We start from the raw sequence: 17,910 nt of genomic DNA on the forward strand, positions 1-17,910 counted from the left end.
AAGGCCGGTTGCCTTGTTTACCCTCTTCTTCCCAACCAGTCTGATGGTGTTCTGGCTGCAGGTGCGCAGAGAGCCATTGGAGATGGGGCACTGCACCACCACTCGTGGCATGCATTACAGGGCTACCCCAGGAGTGGCAGACTAGCACTTCAAGGGATGAGTGGGGGGTAGCAGCACAGGCCGAGGAAGCAGGCCTGCAAGTGCTGATGGAGGACTGGGTATTCTAAGCAATGCAGTAAATCAGTGACTGCGGCCTGAAGAATGGAATTCAGACATCAGCCGCTAGTGCCAAGACACGTTAATTTTAAATGTCTAAGGGGTCTTAAGAAGCAAACTGTTGCTCCCACAGGGCTCATGTTCTGTTCGGATGTGGCCCAATATCCTGACAGTAGCTGATTAACTGCTTTGTAAGGGCTCGTGAAAGATTCTCTGTCAAAAAGAACGTATTCCCGGATGACATGAAATAACACAGTTGATAAAACATACAAGTAGCACCTTGCAGGTGATAGAGAAGCTAGGGAATCTTCAAAGTGTTACAGTATGCCTACCCAGTCACCCAACAGTTTGTTTGCAGCAAGAGACACAAGACCTTGGGAAACAAGATGACGTGTGAGCCACACATTCTATTTATTGTCCAGTCAAATGCCTCACTCTTGCCATTTCACTCTTTTCCTTCACTTCCAACAATGTCTACTTGTCTAGTACCTCAAGAGGGACAGAATTAAGGCTGATATCACTTCATACCGTGGGCCACTGTAAGTCCTCCTCTGAGATAAACAAGCATTGGCATAGCCAAATGTTTTGCCATGCAACACATTATCCATTGTGCTGTGCCACCAGGAATTGAAGAGCTATACAGTAGTTGCAAACTGTGTAGCCTTTGTAAGTAGTATCTATGTGGAAATGGTCTGATTTACTTAGGACATTATTTGAATCTGGAGTTGTACACTTTGTGTGAGTGCCAGCTTCAGGGAGGTGCGACCAGCGCAGGCACACCTGGTGCTGATCCTTGTTATGAAAAAACACAGGTTTAAAAAGCACATGCTGCAGAGTTCCTTGTTTTCAGGCAGCAATAACAATATCAAGATAACAGATGATTAGTGCTACTGCTGGGGAGAGATCAGAGTTTAGTTTATTGGCAGTTCCACTCATGACAAAGTAGCGCGCAGAGTTAGTTTGCTGCAAAGAACGTGTACCATGAAAATTGCCGAACTGTAGTATATGTGGATTGCTCAGAAGGTTACTGTTTTTGTAACAGAGGTCCTTTTGTTACTTTCAGTTGATAAGGTACAACCCGAATACAGCACAGTAAGCTGTGAACTGTTATCAAAGAGTCTATATCCTTCACAAAATTGGTTGCAGTGGCCCCACCAAATTTTTTTTTTTTACCCCAGCCCTCAAAAAACAAAACAATGACAGCCTTCCTCCTAAATCCAAAGTGTTGTTATGTGTAGACTATGTATAGGAGTATCTGTATGACCGGTAGTCGGTTTGTTGTTTCCCGTAAGTGTGTTTATACATATGTTCAGGTGTTACTCTGTCTGCATGTGTGCGCTATGTCAATGTTTGCATGTCTTTGTGCTTCTATGCCTATGTATTATACACAACTCTAGCCTTTTAACTTTGCCACTGCTTGTTCCACTTAAAGCGCAAACTGAGGCCAGAGCAGTAGAGGAGATTCTTCTGGTGCATGGGGCAGTGTGAGAAACACGGTATAGACAGTATTATACATAAAAATAACCAAGATGCCTTTCTCCTGCTGTGCTGTAGGAACAAAAGCCTGGAGCAAGGAGAAGCAGTTGAGCCAAGGAACCTGGAGACCTGAATTCTAATCTATTATTTCGCACTTGGACCAGAAATTGTGTGATCCAGGGCACATTACTCATTTGATCTATCCCTGGGTTTTATTAAAATTAGGACAATTAAACTTGTGCTGAACATCTGCATTGCATATCATTTAGAAATCAGCACACGGGGTTTAGTTCCAGCTACTTTGCACAGAAATACACAATGCTTCCAATTGTGGCCTGTTAACGGGTTTAGGATTAATCAGTAAAGTTGAAAAGCATCCCTGAAGACCCAATCATGCACGGGTATGCGAACTACAATACACAGTGCGAGGCTGCTAGGCTGTCAGCATACACAGTAATGGGTGTCAAATTACCCACTTTAGTCGTGTTGATGCTATTGAGCCACATTTGATCGCATGTCCTATGAAAGTGTATCAAGTAAATAATACCTTTCACAGCCTAAAGGAATATGTGGGGCACATTATGATATTATAAAACATAATGCTTGTGCAACCCTTGGCCAGGCACCCTTAAACCAGCCAGTTCTGGAAAACAACATCTAAGGGTAACGAGTAAGTCCAGGGTGCTGCAGTGCAAATCTCACAGTATAAACACTATGGTTCGACAATTATTAAACGACCCACTAGCCAATTGGGTTGTCCTGGATAAAAGTTGAAAACAACAACTTTTCTGCGATAAAATCCTTGTCTTGCAGTTTGTGGGGGTCTGTTGCCTCATTTTCGGCATCTTATGCCTGCATGCAGTATTGCTCAAGCTGTACCACACCTCGAGTAGAGACGGGGCTTCGTGTGAAAATGTTCACGAGCGCCAGGCGAGCAGCAGTAGGAGCAAGCAAAGCCGGCCGCCGGCCTCACCCTCAAACAATGCAAGGAACCAGAGCGCGGCTAGACGCTGCCAGAAGAGGCTGAGGAGCAGCAAGAGGGTGAAAGGGCAAGGGGCTGCACCACAGCACTGATGCAAGAGGACCGCCGAGACTTACCTCCAGCTGATACCAATTGCACCAGAGCTCCGGTCAGCACCGTCCTGTCCTCCCATGGGCTTCTGCCTATAGCACAGAGCGGAGGAGGCTGTGCCTGGCCCCGTGCTGCTGCACCGTGTCCTGTTGCTTCTTCTTCACACAACTCTATTCTATAAACGTGAAATGTAAAAGTACCACAACAGTGAAGCCCCCGGCACTGAGGAATCCGGACAGGAAGGAATTTTTCATATTTGAAGATGTATGAAGTTAGATTAGGAGAAAGGGGGGGTGGAGTAATTACGAAACTGAAAGGCAGAGGGATGTTGTATTAAACATGCGAGAAAGAAGAACATCCGGCCCGTCAGTGGTGCATTGCATGTCTTTGTGTTTTGTAATTTATTTTAACCAAGAACTGTCCTGCTGAAAATACACAGCCCGCAAGTGGTGCACACATGAGAGAGAGGGGGAGCAGTCTACTCATTTTCAAGCACTGCACTCGTGCTTGTGGCGCGCCGCTGTTCGCTCCCGCTAGGTGGATGCCGCCACAAGCACGAGTGTGTGCTTGAAAATGAGCAGACCGATGGCTAAAGGCCCTCCTAGAGCAGCGCATGTGCCCTGGCTAGGCGAGACCTAAAAAGCAAGAATCCGCACCAGAATGCATGACATAGATTAGCAGGTAATTAGCATTAAACAAGGACTGCTCAGTGTGACATTTCCATGGCTCAACTGGGAGATTAGTGGGGACTAATTGTCTAGGTGGAGAAAACTATTCTTGGACAATAACTTACCGCTAGCTCTGCAATAGTGCGTGGTTTCTTGTGTCGACTTAACAGCGGATTTGGCTTTCCTGCCACACCATCCCTGTGCCGTCTGCTGGAAATGTGCTACAATGAAAGATGGTAGGTATGAATGACATTGTCGGCTTCAAGTAACCACCCTAACAAGCCATACTGTCCCTATGTGTTTCCTATTGTAAAGTTCCTCCTGGTTACACCCAGCCAACAGTTTCAGAGGAGTACTAAGATGAGAAAAGGAAGAAAGAGATTAACACAAGCGAAGGGAGTGGTGACATCTAGCCCATAGAGAAAAAGAGACTAGTGAATTTAGAGCTGAGAAGAAAGTATGGGAGGTGAATCATAATTTCAGAAGAGAGGGAGGTATTACTCAACCAGGGGCTGGAGAGTTGGGGATGTCGGGGGGAGCAAAAGCCATTTCATCCAAGGTACAGAGCAATACTGGCTCATTGGGATGGGTGTGAAGCAACATTTTTCCCAGAATCGAGGAACTGAGGAGAGAGTGACATACACCAACGAAGGGGGGTACGTCAAGACTTACTCTAGTGGACACAGTATCTCATTCCAAGGAGAGCGGGGGACAGACTCAAATGGAGAGAGGGAGAAATTATTATGCCAAACCAATAGAAACAAAGCTATACCAGAGGAAAGAAGAGATGTGAGCCCAACAGAGTAAGAAGTAACATTAGCCGAACTAAACAAACACTTAATTTAGCGAAGAACTGTCTTCAGAAATAAAGAAAGGAGAGTAGAACTCAGCAGGGCGAAGAGGATCCCACCCTAAAGAAGGCAGAGAGTCGCCCTAGTCAATAACTCTCCCAAACTGAGGTGGGAACGAAAGGCGAGAGAGGAAGGTTTGAGTAAATAGAGATTAATTCTAACTGAGGATAAAGAGGTGAACACCTTCAGAAAGATGCAGGAATTGAGGGTTCTAGATAGAGAGCAGATGGCAGTCACTCCCTGGAGTGACCTCACATGAGATGCCATCTTACCTGTTTGAGCTGGACTTCCGAGTTCACCTTCACATTGCAGATCTCACAGTGGAACGTCCTCTCCTGGGTGCTTGGGTCCTGGCTCCCTTGCTCCCCATTGACAGTCAGCCCTAGTCGTGGATAAGCCTTAATCGGGCCCAGGCCGCTTCGTGCCTCCAGGATTGTTTTGTGTTTTGTGCCTGTGGTAAAAAAGCACACACATAAGCATTATGGCATGAGGCTTTCTCCATCCAAAATTCAAGTTTTTCAACCTGGTCTCTGTGCACTGTTACCTTAACACAATTGTGAAATTCTTCAAATAAACTATAAACACTTGTGCTGATATCCTCCTACATGTGAAATTAACAATAAGTAATTAATTGTACCCACATACATAGATTGCAATATCTCATGTACATGTTTAATTTGTTAGAAACACAAATCAATTGCTTTGGTATATATTCATGCTTTGCATCGCAATATCAAATGTTCCGGAGAACCGCCCAATGCATTTCAGGCCCCATCGGCCCTTCTTCAGGGGATAAGTCTGTGAACAAGATAAACATGATCTCATATAAAACAGAATCCAAGTAAGGGTAAGCAGTCTGTAAATGTTTACATCAAAAGAAATAATTTTCATCAAATATAGATTTCCAAAATCAACCCATGCATGTGAAAAACTGTAAAACAAGAACGTGGAAACAGGTGAGCAGAAACCCAATAGTGGATTACAGAGAAAGGTGAAAACAAGGTGCCTGATAATTGAAATAACGATCCACACTGTTTATCCATAGCTGCGTTTGAACGAAAATCATTCCAACCATGGTGCTCCAAGATCAAAAAATACCCATAACCATGTGCAAATTATCATGTGAAACAACAGAGTAGAAAAAGAAAAACGGACACAAGGATTACAAACCTTGGAGTCCTCCAAAAGGGTAACACAAAATGTACCAATCTAGGAATTAAATAGTAGTGCTTGAATAATACATCCTCTCGAATAGTAACTTTAAATAGAAGATAATGTTAATGTATCAAGCGGTAGTGAAACGCACAACAAACTAACCTGGTGAAAAAGCTTGTGGCCATAAAACGCGGTTTCCTCGAAAATCCGGCCGGATATAAACACGATAGTCGAATCTAAAAAAACAAATAGGTATGGTTGTATGAACCATTCAAATAGCATGCGGTGACAGCATAAGGCTGAAACCCAATGCATGTAAACTAACCTTGTTCCAAACTCCGAACAGGGGAACACGACTTTCCCGTCTCTCCCGCTAACACGAACTTAACGGCTGATGAACGCGACGCATGCTCACAATGCGATGGAATAAATCAATAAAATAAAAGATGGACTGAGGAGCTCACCGCAACTGGTGTAAGCGCCATGTTTAAACGATGAAAAGACGTGTTTATTCAGTATAAAACACACAGAAAAGTAGCGGACCACGAACCACTCATCAACTATATGAAACACACTAGTTAAACTATAAAACTAATGTAGAAATCACAATCACAATTTTGTTTAACTGTGCTAAGTTTCTGCAAAAAATGGGTAGTGTCCTTAATGTGTGAACACCAAGCCTGAACATAAGGTTGCAAGAAAAAGTCTATGTATTGACCAATAGGTTCGAAAATGGTTCCGCACACCGTAACGATTGGTCGAAATGGGGGATCCTGGAGGTTCTTATGTATCTTTGGTAGCATACACAGTCCAGGTCTTTTTGGATTAATGACAGTAAGATAAGATCAAGTATTAGTCGTGATCCATTCCATCTCAGTGGCATTGTTTAATAAAGTTTCAAATGTAGAAACCAAATCCGGCTTGGGATCTTGATCAAGTTTAAGATAAGTGCTAGAATCTGAAACATGTTCCATTACTTTTGATACATAGAATTGTTTGTCCATTATGACAATCGCACCTCCCTTATCTGCCTTTTGCATGATGATCCGATTATCTGATGCTAACGACTTCAAAGTATTCTTTTCATACTTAGATAAATTGGTGGTACTTGATCCCTTGATGTCAATTTTCGCTAGATCGTTCTTTACTAAATTCTCAAACGCATCTAGGATTTTGTGTGATGTGGGAGCTTGAAAAGTAGATTTTCTTTTAAATTCGATAAATTCAGGTTCTGGACACACATGGTCACCGATGTGCAGAGTAGAGAAGAAATAACGTAGGCATAAAACTCTCTTAAATTTGAACAAGGCAATTTCATTTTCCAAAGCATTTGTCCGATACGTGGGAACAAATCCTAGTCCTTTATTCAATATGCGAGTTTGTTGTGGCGTGAGCATACCGATGAGATGTTGATTATAGCACATTTTTCTGGCTCCTCAGGTTTTGTCTTGATTTTTCTTGGACTTCACCTGGTTTTCCTGTTGTTTTGCCTGGTGGCTGACTGATGTTGGTCTCCTGGGCCAAAAAAGATTTTGATGTTGAGGCATGGTCTACTCTTGTCTCGCCCATTGCTCCACTTGGTATTTCACTGCTTTTATCAATCCTGGGTGGTGCTCTATTCATGGTTGTGTCTCCTTCTGTGATCAGGTAGATCTAGGTTGTTTTTTGTAGTTCTATCTTCAAATGGAAAGCATGACAGGCTGTTTTTTGATAGGCATTCTTATGTTTAATTTCCATCATGTTTTTTAATGTATTGATTCACTGTCATCATTGGCACCATGCTATGTTATATGGAAGTGATATGTATTTAAGAAATGTTATTTGTGCTATGTTTTCTATCCTTTTTTCTTTCCTTTGCACTGCATGGGCACTGCGCTCTTGGGTAGGGTGCTTTTGGCTTGAATATATGTTTTTTGTGATTTCTACATTGGTTTTATAGTTTAACTAGTGTGTTTCATACAGTAGATGAGTGGTTCGTAGTCCGCTACTTTTCTGTGTGTTTTATACTGAATAAACACGTCTTTTCATCGTTTAAATATGGCGCTTACACCAGTTGCGGTGAGCTCCTCCGTCCGTCTTTTGTTTTATTGATTTATTCCATCGCATTGTGAGCATGCGTCACGTTTATCAGCCATTGAGTTCGTGTTAGCGGGAGAGAAGGGAAAGTCGTGTTCCTCTGTTCGGAATTCGGAACAAGGTTAGTTTACATTCATTGGATTTCAGCCTTATGCTGTCACCGCATGCTATTTGAATGGTTCATACAACCGTACGTATTTGTTTTTTTAGATTCGACTATCGTGTTTATATCAGGCCGGATTTGAGGAAGCTGCGTTTTATGGCCACAAGCTTTTTCACCAGGTTAGTTTGTTGTGCGTTTCACTACCGCTTGATACATTAACATTATCTTCTGTTTAAAGTTACTATTCGAGAGGATGTATTATTCAAGCACTCATATTTAATTCCTAGATTGGTACAGTTTGTGTTACCCTTTTGGAGGACTCCAGGGTTTGTAATCCTTGTGTCCGTTTTTCTTTTTCTACTCTGTTGTTTCACATGATAATTTGCACATGGTTATGGGTATTTTTTGATCTTGGAGCACCATGGTTGGAATGATTTTAGTTCAAACGCAGCTATGGATAAACAGTGTGGATCGTTATTTCAATTATCAGGCACTTTGTTTTCACCTTTCTCTGTAATACACAATTGGGTTTCTGCTCACCTGTTTTAACGCTCTTGTTTTACAGTTTTTCATATGCATGGGTTGATTTTGGAAATCTATATTTGATGACATGATGATTTCTTTTGATGTAAACATTTACAGACTGCTTACCCTTACTTGGGTTCTGTTTTATATGAGATCATGTTTATCTTGTTCACAGACTTATCCCCTGAAGAAGGGCCGATGGGCCCTGAAATGCACTGGGCGGTTCTCCGGAACATTTGATATTGCTATGCGAAGCATGAATATATACCAAAGCAATTGATTTGTATTTCTAACCAATTAAACATGTACATGAGATAATGCAATCTATGTATGTAGGTACAATTTATTACTTAGTTATTGTTAATTTCACATGTAGGAGGATATCAGCACAAGTGTTTATAGTTTATTTGAAGAATTTCACAATTGTGTTAGGGTAACAGTGCACAGAGGCCAGGTTGAAAAACTTGAATTTTGGATTATTGATTATTGGCATATTCGGACAGTGTGCTAGCCCCTGTAGCACGCCTGGTTTTTGAGTATATTTAAATTTAGTAGAACTTAAACAAATAGGAGTGCTCCTTTAGTTCAATTAACTTCATGAGGCTTATTTCAAACATTCACAGCCAGTCAGGATGGAAACTTCAAAAGGCTTCGGGCACATTTCACCACAAACATTTTCATATGCCTAGTAATCTGGTGTAGGTGTGAGATATTTTGTCAAACAATTCATAAAAATGATTAAACTTTAAATCTAAACTACCTGGAAAAGAAAGCCAAAGGGCAATTGGTTAGTGACCATACACACAAAAGGTGATATACCACGAACTTAGTGTTCATCAACATTATACATTGTTACCTTACTATCCCAACTATTCATCCTCAGTTTAAACGTGACTGTATTCTTTGTTGGCAAGAACCTAATGGTCGGATGTCACAGAACCGGGTGGTTTACGACTGCAAAAAAGCATTTTACAATGTACAAAAGACAAATTACGCTTCAGTAAGTTGCTACCAAATTGCATTTTGCATTTGCTACCAAATACTGATTTGGTTTTTGGAAGGGACGTCTCTTCCAAATACCAAATAAGAATGGTATGTATTAATGTTTAAACGACCAAATTCCTTCTCAAAACAGTAATACTTTACCACAAGTTTAAAATTGGTGGCAACCCATTCGCAAAGGTGAAAGTGTCCCTTGGGAGCTCCTTTCTGTTTGAGAATGTTAAAACATATTTTTTAAAGCAAACATTGGTCCCATGGAGCACTGCCTAAACTTAAAATATAAAACTGCAAAGTTTCATTATTTCTTTTTAAATCCATCCCATTTTCCATGAGGAAAAATGGGCTGCATTGGAAAAAAAAATAGATTGCTTTATTAAAAAGCAATCACAGACATGGTGGTCAGCAGGCCACCATTCCTGTGATGGCTGCAATTCTAAAGGAGTCGCAAATTACGACCTACCTCACATTAATATGCATGAGCTAGGTCTATTAATGACCAACTAGGGATCCCTAATTAAACTCAAAAGAGTTTATTTCTAATGTTTGGACATCTGACCCTTGATTCCTAAAACACAAGTCCCTCATCAGCAGAACAAGTAAAGTGTGACCACGTGGGAGCGGAAGTTACCTACAGGTACCTCTTCATGTGTAGAATGCCTGCAAATCCAGTAGTGGTTTGTGAAACCACAAAATTGTTATTTTGTGTTTTAGGCATAATTTTGAGTACAATTATGCTAATTACGTGAAATTATCTTCACCAGTATCTGGAGTGACTTTTCACTGCAAGGGTATATATACACCCCTATGTACAATCGTCACTTGAAATATCGGAGAGAGACTAGTTTGAGCAGAAAGTCGTCTTGAGGCTGGGGACACAGTTTCTGCAAGACATTTTGTGCCTGAACCGGTCTCCGGTGGCAAAAAATCAAGCAAAACAGCATAACAGTCTTTGGGGACAAACGTCATGTGAAATATTTACATATCATGCATAAAACGGGAATCATGCTAGATTATAACTGAGTAAGGAAAAAAAAAGACTTGTCCCTTAAATGGAGCAGGGCTGGAGGTGCTACTGATTTACATATTGGATACAAAGGGGCAAGCCAATTTGTCCCTTCAGTGTCTTAATTAAGCTGACTCAACAGAGCGTGTCTTAGAAGCTTGAAAATTGGGTTTTTTTTTTAACTGACTGATTCATTTATTGACTCATTTTCATTCAGAGTTTCAAATTTACCAGCTCTGCATAGCAACAGGGTTTCTAATAAGTTTTCAATTTTGTGGCAATATTTTTAGAGGACCTCTAACGTCTGTGTGCAAGAAATTAACAATACAGCATAAAGCTTTGGTTCTCTTGTTAGTCTAGCGGTTCCCAATGCTCCAACTATTTCCACAGAGAGCAAACTAATCTTGGAGTGTGAGATATGGACTACTAATCACACATCAGTTTGAACCTATAACACTGAAAACAGAAATCAGTCTGTCACTTCTGCTTAGAAGAAGCACTCCCAAAGAGTTCATTCTTGGCAAACTGCTGTTGTGAATCTCCTAAATTGGGTTGGGTGGGAAGTGGGGGAGAGGCACCAGGTTGTATCTCCTTATGCCCAGAGGAATAATGCATGTCGCAAACCATTTGGAGACTGGTGGTCAGTGGTGGCATAGCCAATAAGTCTCGCCTTTGGGACCTTATAAGTGTTTAGCCATGCAACAGTTGCATAACTAAATACTTATAAGGTCCCAAAAGCGAGACCTATTGGCTATGCCAAGCGGCAGTGAAAGTGATCGCGATCAAACATCAAAGCGGCCGTGCGGCCGTGAAAGTAATCGCGGTCAAGCGCGGCGCGCGCTTGTGCACATGCACTGTAGCTCTACCCTGGCCTGGTAGCACTTTTTGGAGCCCTCTCAATAAGTCTCGCCAGACCAGCGCATGCGCTGGGTCAGGCGAGACCTAAAAAGAGTCCTTTGTTGATTCCTTACTCAGGCAAGCAATGTTGCTTCCTCTCTCCCCATTGCAGCAAATGCACCCGGAATGGCGAAATAACTGCTGGGGGGGCTCCGTGTTTTGTTTCACAATGCAAGTCCCCACACTGTTGGTTTGCCACGGTGCTCCTGACCGAGAGGGTGTTCCGTGAGTAAGCAACCAACCTTGCTGACAATACACCATACCACGCCTGCTCCCAAGATAGAAAGAAGGCACGGCACACTCCGGAATCTTAGAAGGTTTCTTTAATGGTGATAATATGCAGCAGATGATAGTTCCGTCCCTGGTCAAATGTTTGTTATGCCCCTCCTCCGAATAAAGGTGCACCAACCTCACGCTCTCACTCCCACGAGCAGGTGCATGCTGGTAGTTGCAGTCCGGGTGGGCGACTGTACAGTGACAGAACCGCTCCAAACATCAAAAGATGCCCCCAATTGACGGACACGGGCCATACTCCAGCTATACATATATATATATATATATATATATATATATATATATATATATATATATATATATATATATATTACCTACTGGCGGTCGCCAGTAGGTAGTTATAGTTAGGACCACGTTTCCATAGGAAATCCGCAACATTCTATTTTGAATAACTTTTGCGCCGGTCGACGAATCCTCGCGAATTTTTCAAAATAGGTGGGGCGCTACGCTCCGCTCCTACCCTGAAAGTCTCGGGGGGATTCGTCAAGCGGGGGCTGAGATAAAAGGGGGGTCCCAAAACGCGTTTTTCCCATGCATTTTTCCATAGGACCTTTAGACACAGCTACAGCCCGAACGGCTGAACAGAATTACTTGAAATTTGGCAGAGAGGTAGTCCTCAGGTCAAGGAAGTGCCTTTTGTAGGTTTGGTGTAAATCTGTTCAGTAGATTCTGAGAAAATAGCCTTTAAATCAATATATATATCTGAGCCAGCTTACGGTGCGCTTACCGTACGCGTACGGTGACGTGCGCGAGCGCGATTCTGATTGGCTCTTAGATCTTAGTAAACATTCGAATCGGCCGAAACCAGGAAGCGGCGGCCGCCATTTTCTCTCTCGCACTCTGAGTGGGACAGCATAAATGAAGCCCAAAAATGTGTAAAGGGGCAGTATATTGAGATAATAATCACCCAGCAATGATATACGGGCCCCCAAACAACCCACAACCCACAAAATCGCCGATTACGCTTACCGTACGTTAAAAAATTTAAAAAAAAAAAAAAGTATCCACACTCTCCCCACCCCATGTGCAAATGCACCATTTGTGCATGGCTTATCAATCAAATGAAAACAATAAACAAAACATTTCACAACGATGCGCATAATATGTCCCCCATGTGCGCACGGTGCGCGAAGCGCATCGTGCGTACATGGCCCATCTCGCATAATGTGGGCACGCGGTGCACGCAGCGCACCGCGTGACCACCGTGCGTGCATGGCACTAACTGCGTAAAGTGGGCGCGCGGTGCGCGAAGCGCACCGCGTGCGCGCACGGAACGAACTGCGTTAACTGGGCGCGCACGCCACGAATGGCGTAAAGTAAGTTAGCATTTAAAAAAACGTACAAATTCACTGAAAAAAACATAGGTTTCACACACGTTATAGTTAGGAATTAGCATTTAAAAAACCTTGCAAATTCACTGAAAAAACCATAGGTTTCACACATGTTATAGTTAGCTGTAGATTTTACTGATAAAAAACCAATGAAATTCCCCCGTTATAGTTACTGTAGGCAACTATAACTCACGCGACCGTAATCCTCTGCTGATGACATATGTGTCTTTATGAAAAAAAAATATTTGTAATATATGTATAGCTAAAATTTAATGGAAGAAGACATGGGCAAATAAGTGTCTAAATACAGTATTAGCATCAGCAGAGGATTGCGGTCGCGTGAGTTATAGTTGCCTACAGTAACTATAACGGGGGAATTTCATTGGTTTTTTATCAGTAAAATCTACAGCTAACTATAACATGTGTGAAACCTATGGTTTTTTCAGTGAATATATATATACACATATATATATATATATACATATACACATATGAATACCCTCAAACTCCTGTGGGAGAAATGAGTCAACTCGGTTTGAGTGATGAATATCCAATTTTAATGGCAAGAAACCTACAAGGCGCGTTTCGACTTCCTCACAAAGTCTTGGTCACATGACCAGGTGCAAAGTTTAAGGAATATTATAGTGAGCCGTCATGCATGACGCAGCGTGCAAATGACAGACAGAAGACTGTACGATTTTGTACAGTGAAAAGTGAAAACATAAAACATACAACACATTTAATTTGCCAGTTTACCACAAACTGTCTTAATATGCATTCCTTATATTGTGGTTTCAAAATCAATGGTTTCAATATAAACCCAACACAGGATATTAAGAGACATTCTATATCATCATGTCATAGAAGTCTGATTTGGATTATATATATATATATATATTTTTTTTTTATATATATATATTCGGTGGCAGTCTCCACTCTAATAACTATGGTGCAGTTTAATGAAACTTAACTAAACATTTTTTTTTTTTAAAGTTCTCCTACTTTGGTTACTTTCTGGAAAGTTTTGTTGGGGAGATTCATAAAGTGCGGCCAAGAAAAAGGGGGTCCCAAAAATGTTTACGTTGCTTTAGCATGTTATTTCCCATAGGGAGTTTTGGTAAGTTATACAGAAAATAGCGGAATGGAATTACACCAAATTTGCCAGAAAGTTAGAACTTTATTCAGAACTTGTGCATTTCATTATTTGGTGTAAATCTGTTCGGCCATGTTTTGAGAAATTTGCACTTTAAGAGGTGTTTGGGTGGTCATGAAGAGGTTAAAAAATAGGTACACCTGGATTGTTTAACCACTGGAGTCCCACCGGACCATGAATCAAAAAAAAAAAGTGATCTGATGGTCCAAGGAAGCTTTTTTTCCCCCTGTTAGTCAATTCGGCCCTGCTGGACCGAGCAATCAGATTGGTGGTCGCAACATGGAAATAAATGTGACTACCATTAAAGGACACTTATGGGGGCAGTGGCCCAGAGGGACCACCCTCCTTCCAGGGCTAAAAAATATTTTTTTCCATGGTGTTCCAGCTAGACACAATGCGGCCCTTCCGTGAGGTACCAGTGCCGCTGTGGAAGCGTCACCTCTGGTACTGCGAGGTGTTGCTTGAGAAGCAGTACCACCGGACTACCACTGTACTGCAAAAAACATTTAAAAAACAAAGTGTGAGGTGGAGGTCCGGTGGGGGTTGGCCGATAGTAGGGAGTGGTTGGGTGCAGTGCCTGGCTGCAGAAACCCAAGCAAGATGGAGACGAGTGGTAGAAGCAATAGATGAGCTGGGATGGAGAAACAAAATGGAGTGCACAGGTGAGGATATCATTGCGCAACCAGTACACGAGAGAGAGAGAGAGAGAGAGAGAGTAAAACACTTCAACTCACATGGAATGCTGAAGGAAAAAGGGAAAAAATTAGCTCCCTTGATGTAAGAAGCATTAGGCATAACAATCATCCCATCAAAACAGTGGTAAACAAGGTAAGATCCCTGGGAGGGACAAACACAAAAGGAGGGCAAGAAACCCACAGAATGAGAAATGAGCAAATTAAACACAAGAAAGCCATGCAATTGCAAGCAGTGACCCAAAGGCCACTATAAGTGCTGGTATTGTGCTGCTCATATTAAGACCCCAGGTGCGTGCGACTGAGAATGGGCTTAGGAGGAGAGTGGAAGGAGCGCGAGAAGCCTGGCCTGGGCTGAAACAACTTCCAGCACCATTACTCGTAATAATACACTCGCCCACGGCGGCTCTCACCCGCTGATAGGAGAAGATAAAGTGCGGTTTTTCTCATGCGTGCTTAGTGCTAATATTCCTGCGCTCGTCTCGCCCCTCTAGGGGTGGAAGGGGGATGCGATATTTTACATGCATTGAACAATCTGCGATGACGGGTGGATGGGAGAATGATCCCCGGAGGATATGTAACGCACGTGCTCATTTCCAGCTGGCGGCCGCAGCCAATGTGATTTCATCTGCAGGCCTCGGCACGCCGCCACCAGCTGTTCAGCGTCCACGCCCAGCCGACAGGTCAGGGAGCACCACGCGCCTTCCACTCAGCGCGCACTTGCCTGTCACGTGATCTCTAGGGCGCCTGTCACGAGGCAGGAAGCCGAGCGTGTCCAACGTGGGCTGCACTGGTGCAAGCGTCCCTCACACACACGAACAGCAGCAGCACTGGAAGCAAAACCATGCGTTTCCCTCGGAGAGAACGGATACAGTGCTGACAGAAGCAATTCCTGCTGATTTCTTGTGCACAACTGGGACAGCAGCACCAGTGCAAACTTCCCTTCCACACAAAACAGGCACAGCACAGACAGCAGCAGCGTAAGCTTCAATTCTACTCAAAACAAAGATTGCTCAGCAGTTTCAGTGGCACTCGTCACACTGTACGCAAGAAGCATGAATAGCTCCCCTTGTCATAGTAACACACTTCCCTCTTTGTTGCTGTCACTAAGTAAAAAGACCCTCCACCCACCTGTTTTCTGCCAATAATTTTAACGGCCTGGGCTAGAAATCCCAAGGCCGTTTTAAAACCGTATATTTGGAAAATGTTTCTAACAGATGCTTCATAAAAGGCGCAGGGAGTTCCAGCTGCACTCAGTTAGACTGACATAACGGATAACGTGCGACAATGTACTGGTTTGAACCAGGCAGGGGAAGGATTCAGGCTCAGTGCCAGATTACAACACCCTGTGGAGGCAGACGAAATTTCGGGCCCCCCCTCGCAATTTTTCTCCTAATACCCAATGCACAGGATTTTTTTTTAGGAACCGACAGCTGCCAGAAAATGAGCTTTTAAGAGACAACCTGTTAGGTGAATCTGGAGCCGTATTACATAAAGTGCCCTGGGGGCTCAAAGGCGGTAGCGCCACTTTGCGCGCCCCCAGGGGCACTTTGGTATTAGAGAAAGGGCTTGTGTAGCCCCTTCTGTGATGCCGATGCACTAGCGCACATACCACACCAGCCCACTTATGTGCCCCGTGCAAATGAGGGAATCCCTTTGCCTCTGCGCCCGCACCCTATTACAGACGTGGGTGCCGGGGTCAAAGAAGCTCTTAGGAGGCACACTGACAGTGCGCCACCTAAAAGTAAGTGCACTATCAGTGCACCCCCTGAGAGTAGCCTACCTGAGAGTAGCCCTCTGGAGGGGGGAAAGGGGGTCCCATGGACACCCCAGATATTGCCTTGCAGGTAGGTGTAGTCACTGATTGCACCCGCCTGCACCGTGAAAACATGGAGCGGCCTTAAAGCAGGCGCCCCGTTTTTCACAGGAATGCACAGCCCAGGGCGCAGTGCAAGTTCGCGGCTGCTCTGGGGGCAGCGTATTCTATGTACTAGGACGCACCTTCCTTGTTTGCGCCTGGCAAACCTGTGTGAAGGTGCGGCAGAACGCAAACAGGGAAAGTGCGCCCTATACATAATAGGGCCCCAGATGTCTCTGGTTTATGTACTTTAAGTTGTTAATGGGTGAATTACATTAGTACAGTATTTTTTCTATTGAGTCTTTAATGTAAAGTTTTCGTTTCTTTTAGTGGATTTATTTTTTTTCTTTTGGGAACAATATTTAAGAAAGCTTGATTGTAATTTTCTTTCACAATCACATCAATATTATTTAAATCTGTTGTCGCTGGGGCTCCTAAAAGAAGTAGGGCTCATAGGCCGGTGCCTGCTTTGCCTATTTGGTGATCCGGACCTATTCAGGCCTTGTGTTCAACCTGGAAATGTATGTATGTTTGCGAACACAAATCAAAATTAGGAATAAAGTAAATCTATGCAGGGACAGTATTCCACACTCCAGGCATTTGCCCACACACCTACCTAAGAACATATCAACAGTGACATCCGCAAGCTTCAATCAGACTCGCACGGGTTAGGTGGACGGCTGAAACAGCCTCTGCCTCACCACTGGTGTGGGGGGGAGGGGGGTATCAACATCCTACAGTCCACATGGTATAGGTCTAAAATACTGAGTCTTAAATATTATACTACAAAATTATCGTAGCCAGAATTGACTAAACAAATTGTAAATGTAAATCTATATAATATGTATATAATATAGATTTACTATTCTGAATTCCACATATATATGCCATGACGATATACAAGTCTTCAAAGTACACAGATGAGGAATTAATATAGCCTTATAGTCCGCCATAGCGGGCTATACCAGCTATTAAAGGCCCGCTGCAGCGTTAAAGGCCCGAGCCGAAGGCGAGGGACTTTAACAAAAGCAGCGGGACTTTAATAGCGGTATAGCCCTGCTACGAAGGGCTATAAGGCTATTAGAACATTCTGCCACTAGAGGGCAGAATGTTCTAATGAATTAAACAAAGGCTTCTCGAAGCTTGAGGGGATTTAAATCCCCTCGAGCTTCGAGAGGCTTTTGTAAAACATTGGAATATTGCTCTGCGGGCCTTTACCGGCCCGTAGAAGCATGGAGCACTCCATTGTCTACAATGGAGTGCTCCACATTCCAATGTTCTAATATGAAATCTATATTTACCTGCATGATTTTCTGGTAGTCAGTTTCTGGATACAATATTTTTGCGAGAGGATATTTTTGTGCTTGATATTCTGACATTCAGCTGGTCAGGTTACCCACACTCACTAGAGCCAGCTGGATGATCTGTAGACACCAACCCTTGCCCCCATAACTCTGTTGGGAAGAGCTTCTACTCCTAACGGCACTAGAAAGCCTTGGGACTTTCAAAGGCTATCGAATAGAACAGTTGGGCAGAAT

General features: G+C 43.1%; 1 protein-coding gene across 9 annotated transcripts in view; it reads right to left on the minus strand.

The window, feature by feature from the left end:
• Window positions 1–17,910, minus strand: part of ZNF385A (zinc finger protein 385A) — an 850,943-nt gene that overhangs the window by 19,716 nt on the left and 813,317 nt on the right. For all 9 annotated transcript variants that reach the window (XM_085654753.1, XM_085654752.1, XM_085654755.1 and 6 more), the window contains 2 exons: window positions 4,556–4,734; window positions 3,558–3,653 (listed from right to left, as the gene is read on the minus strand). In XM_085654753.1, the coding sequence (XP_085510879.1) occupies window positions 3,558–3,653; window positions 4,556–4,734 (275 nt within the window). The remainder of the gene's footprint in view (window positions 1–3,557; window positions 3,654–4,555; window positions 4,735–17,910) is intronic.

The sequence above is a fragment of the Triturus cristatus genome, chromosome 4_1 (genome assembly GCF_964204655.1).
Source record: "Triturus cristatus chromosome 4_1, aTriCri1.1, whole genome shotgun sequence".
NCBI lineage: Eukaryota > Metazoa > Chordata > Amphibia > Caudata > Salamandridae > Triturus > Triturus cristatus.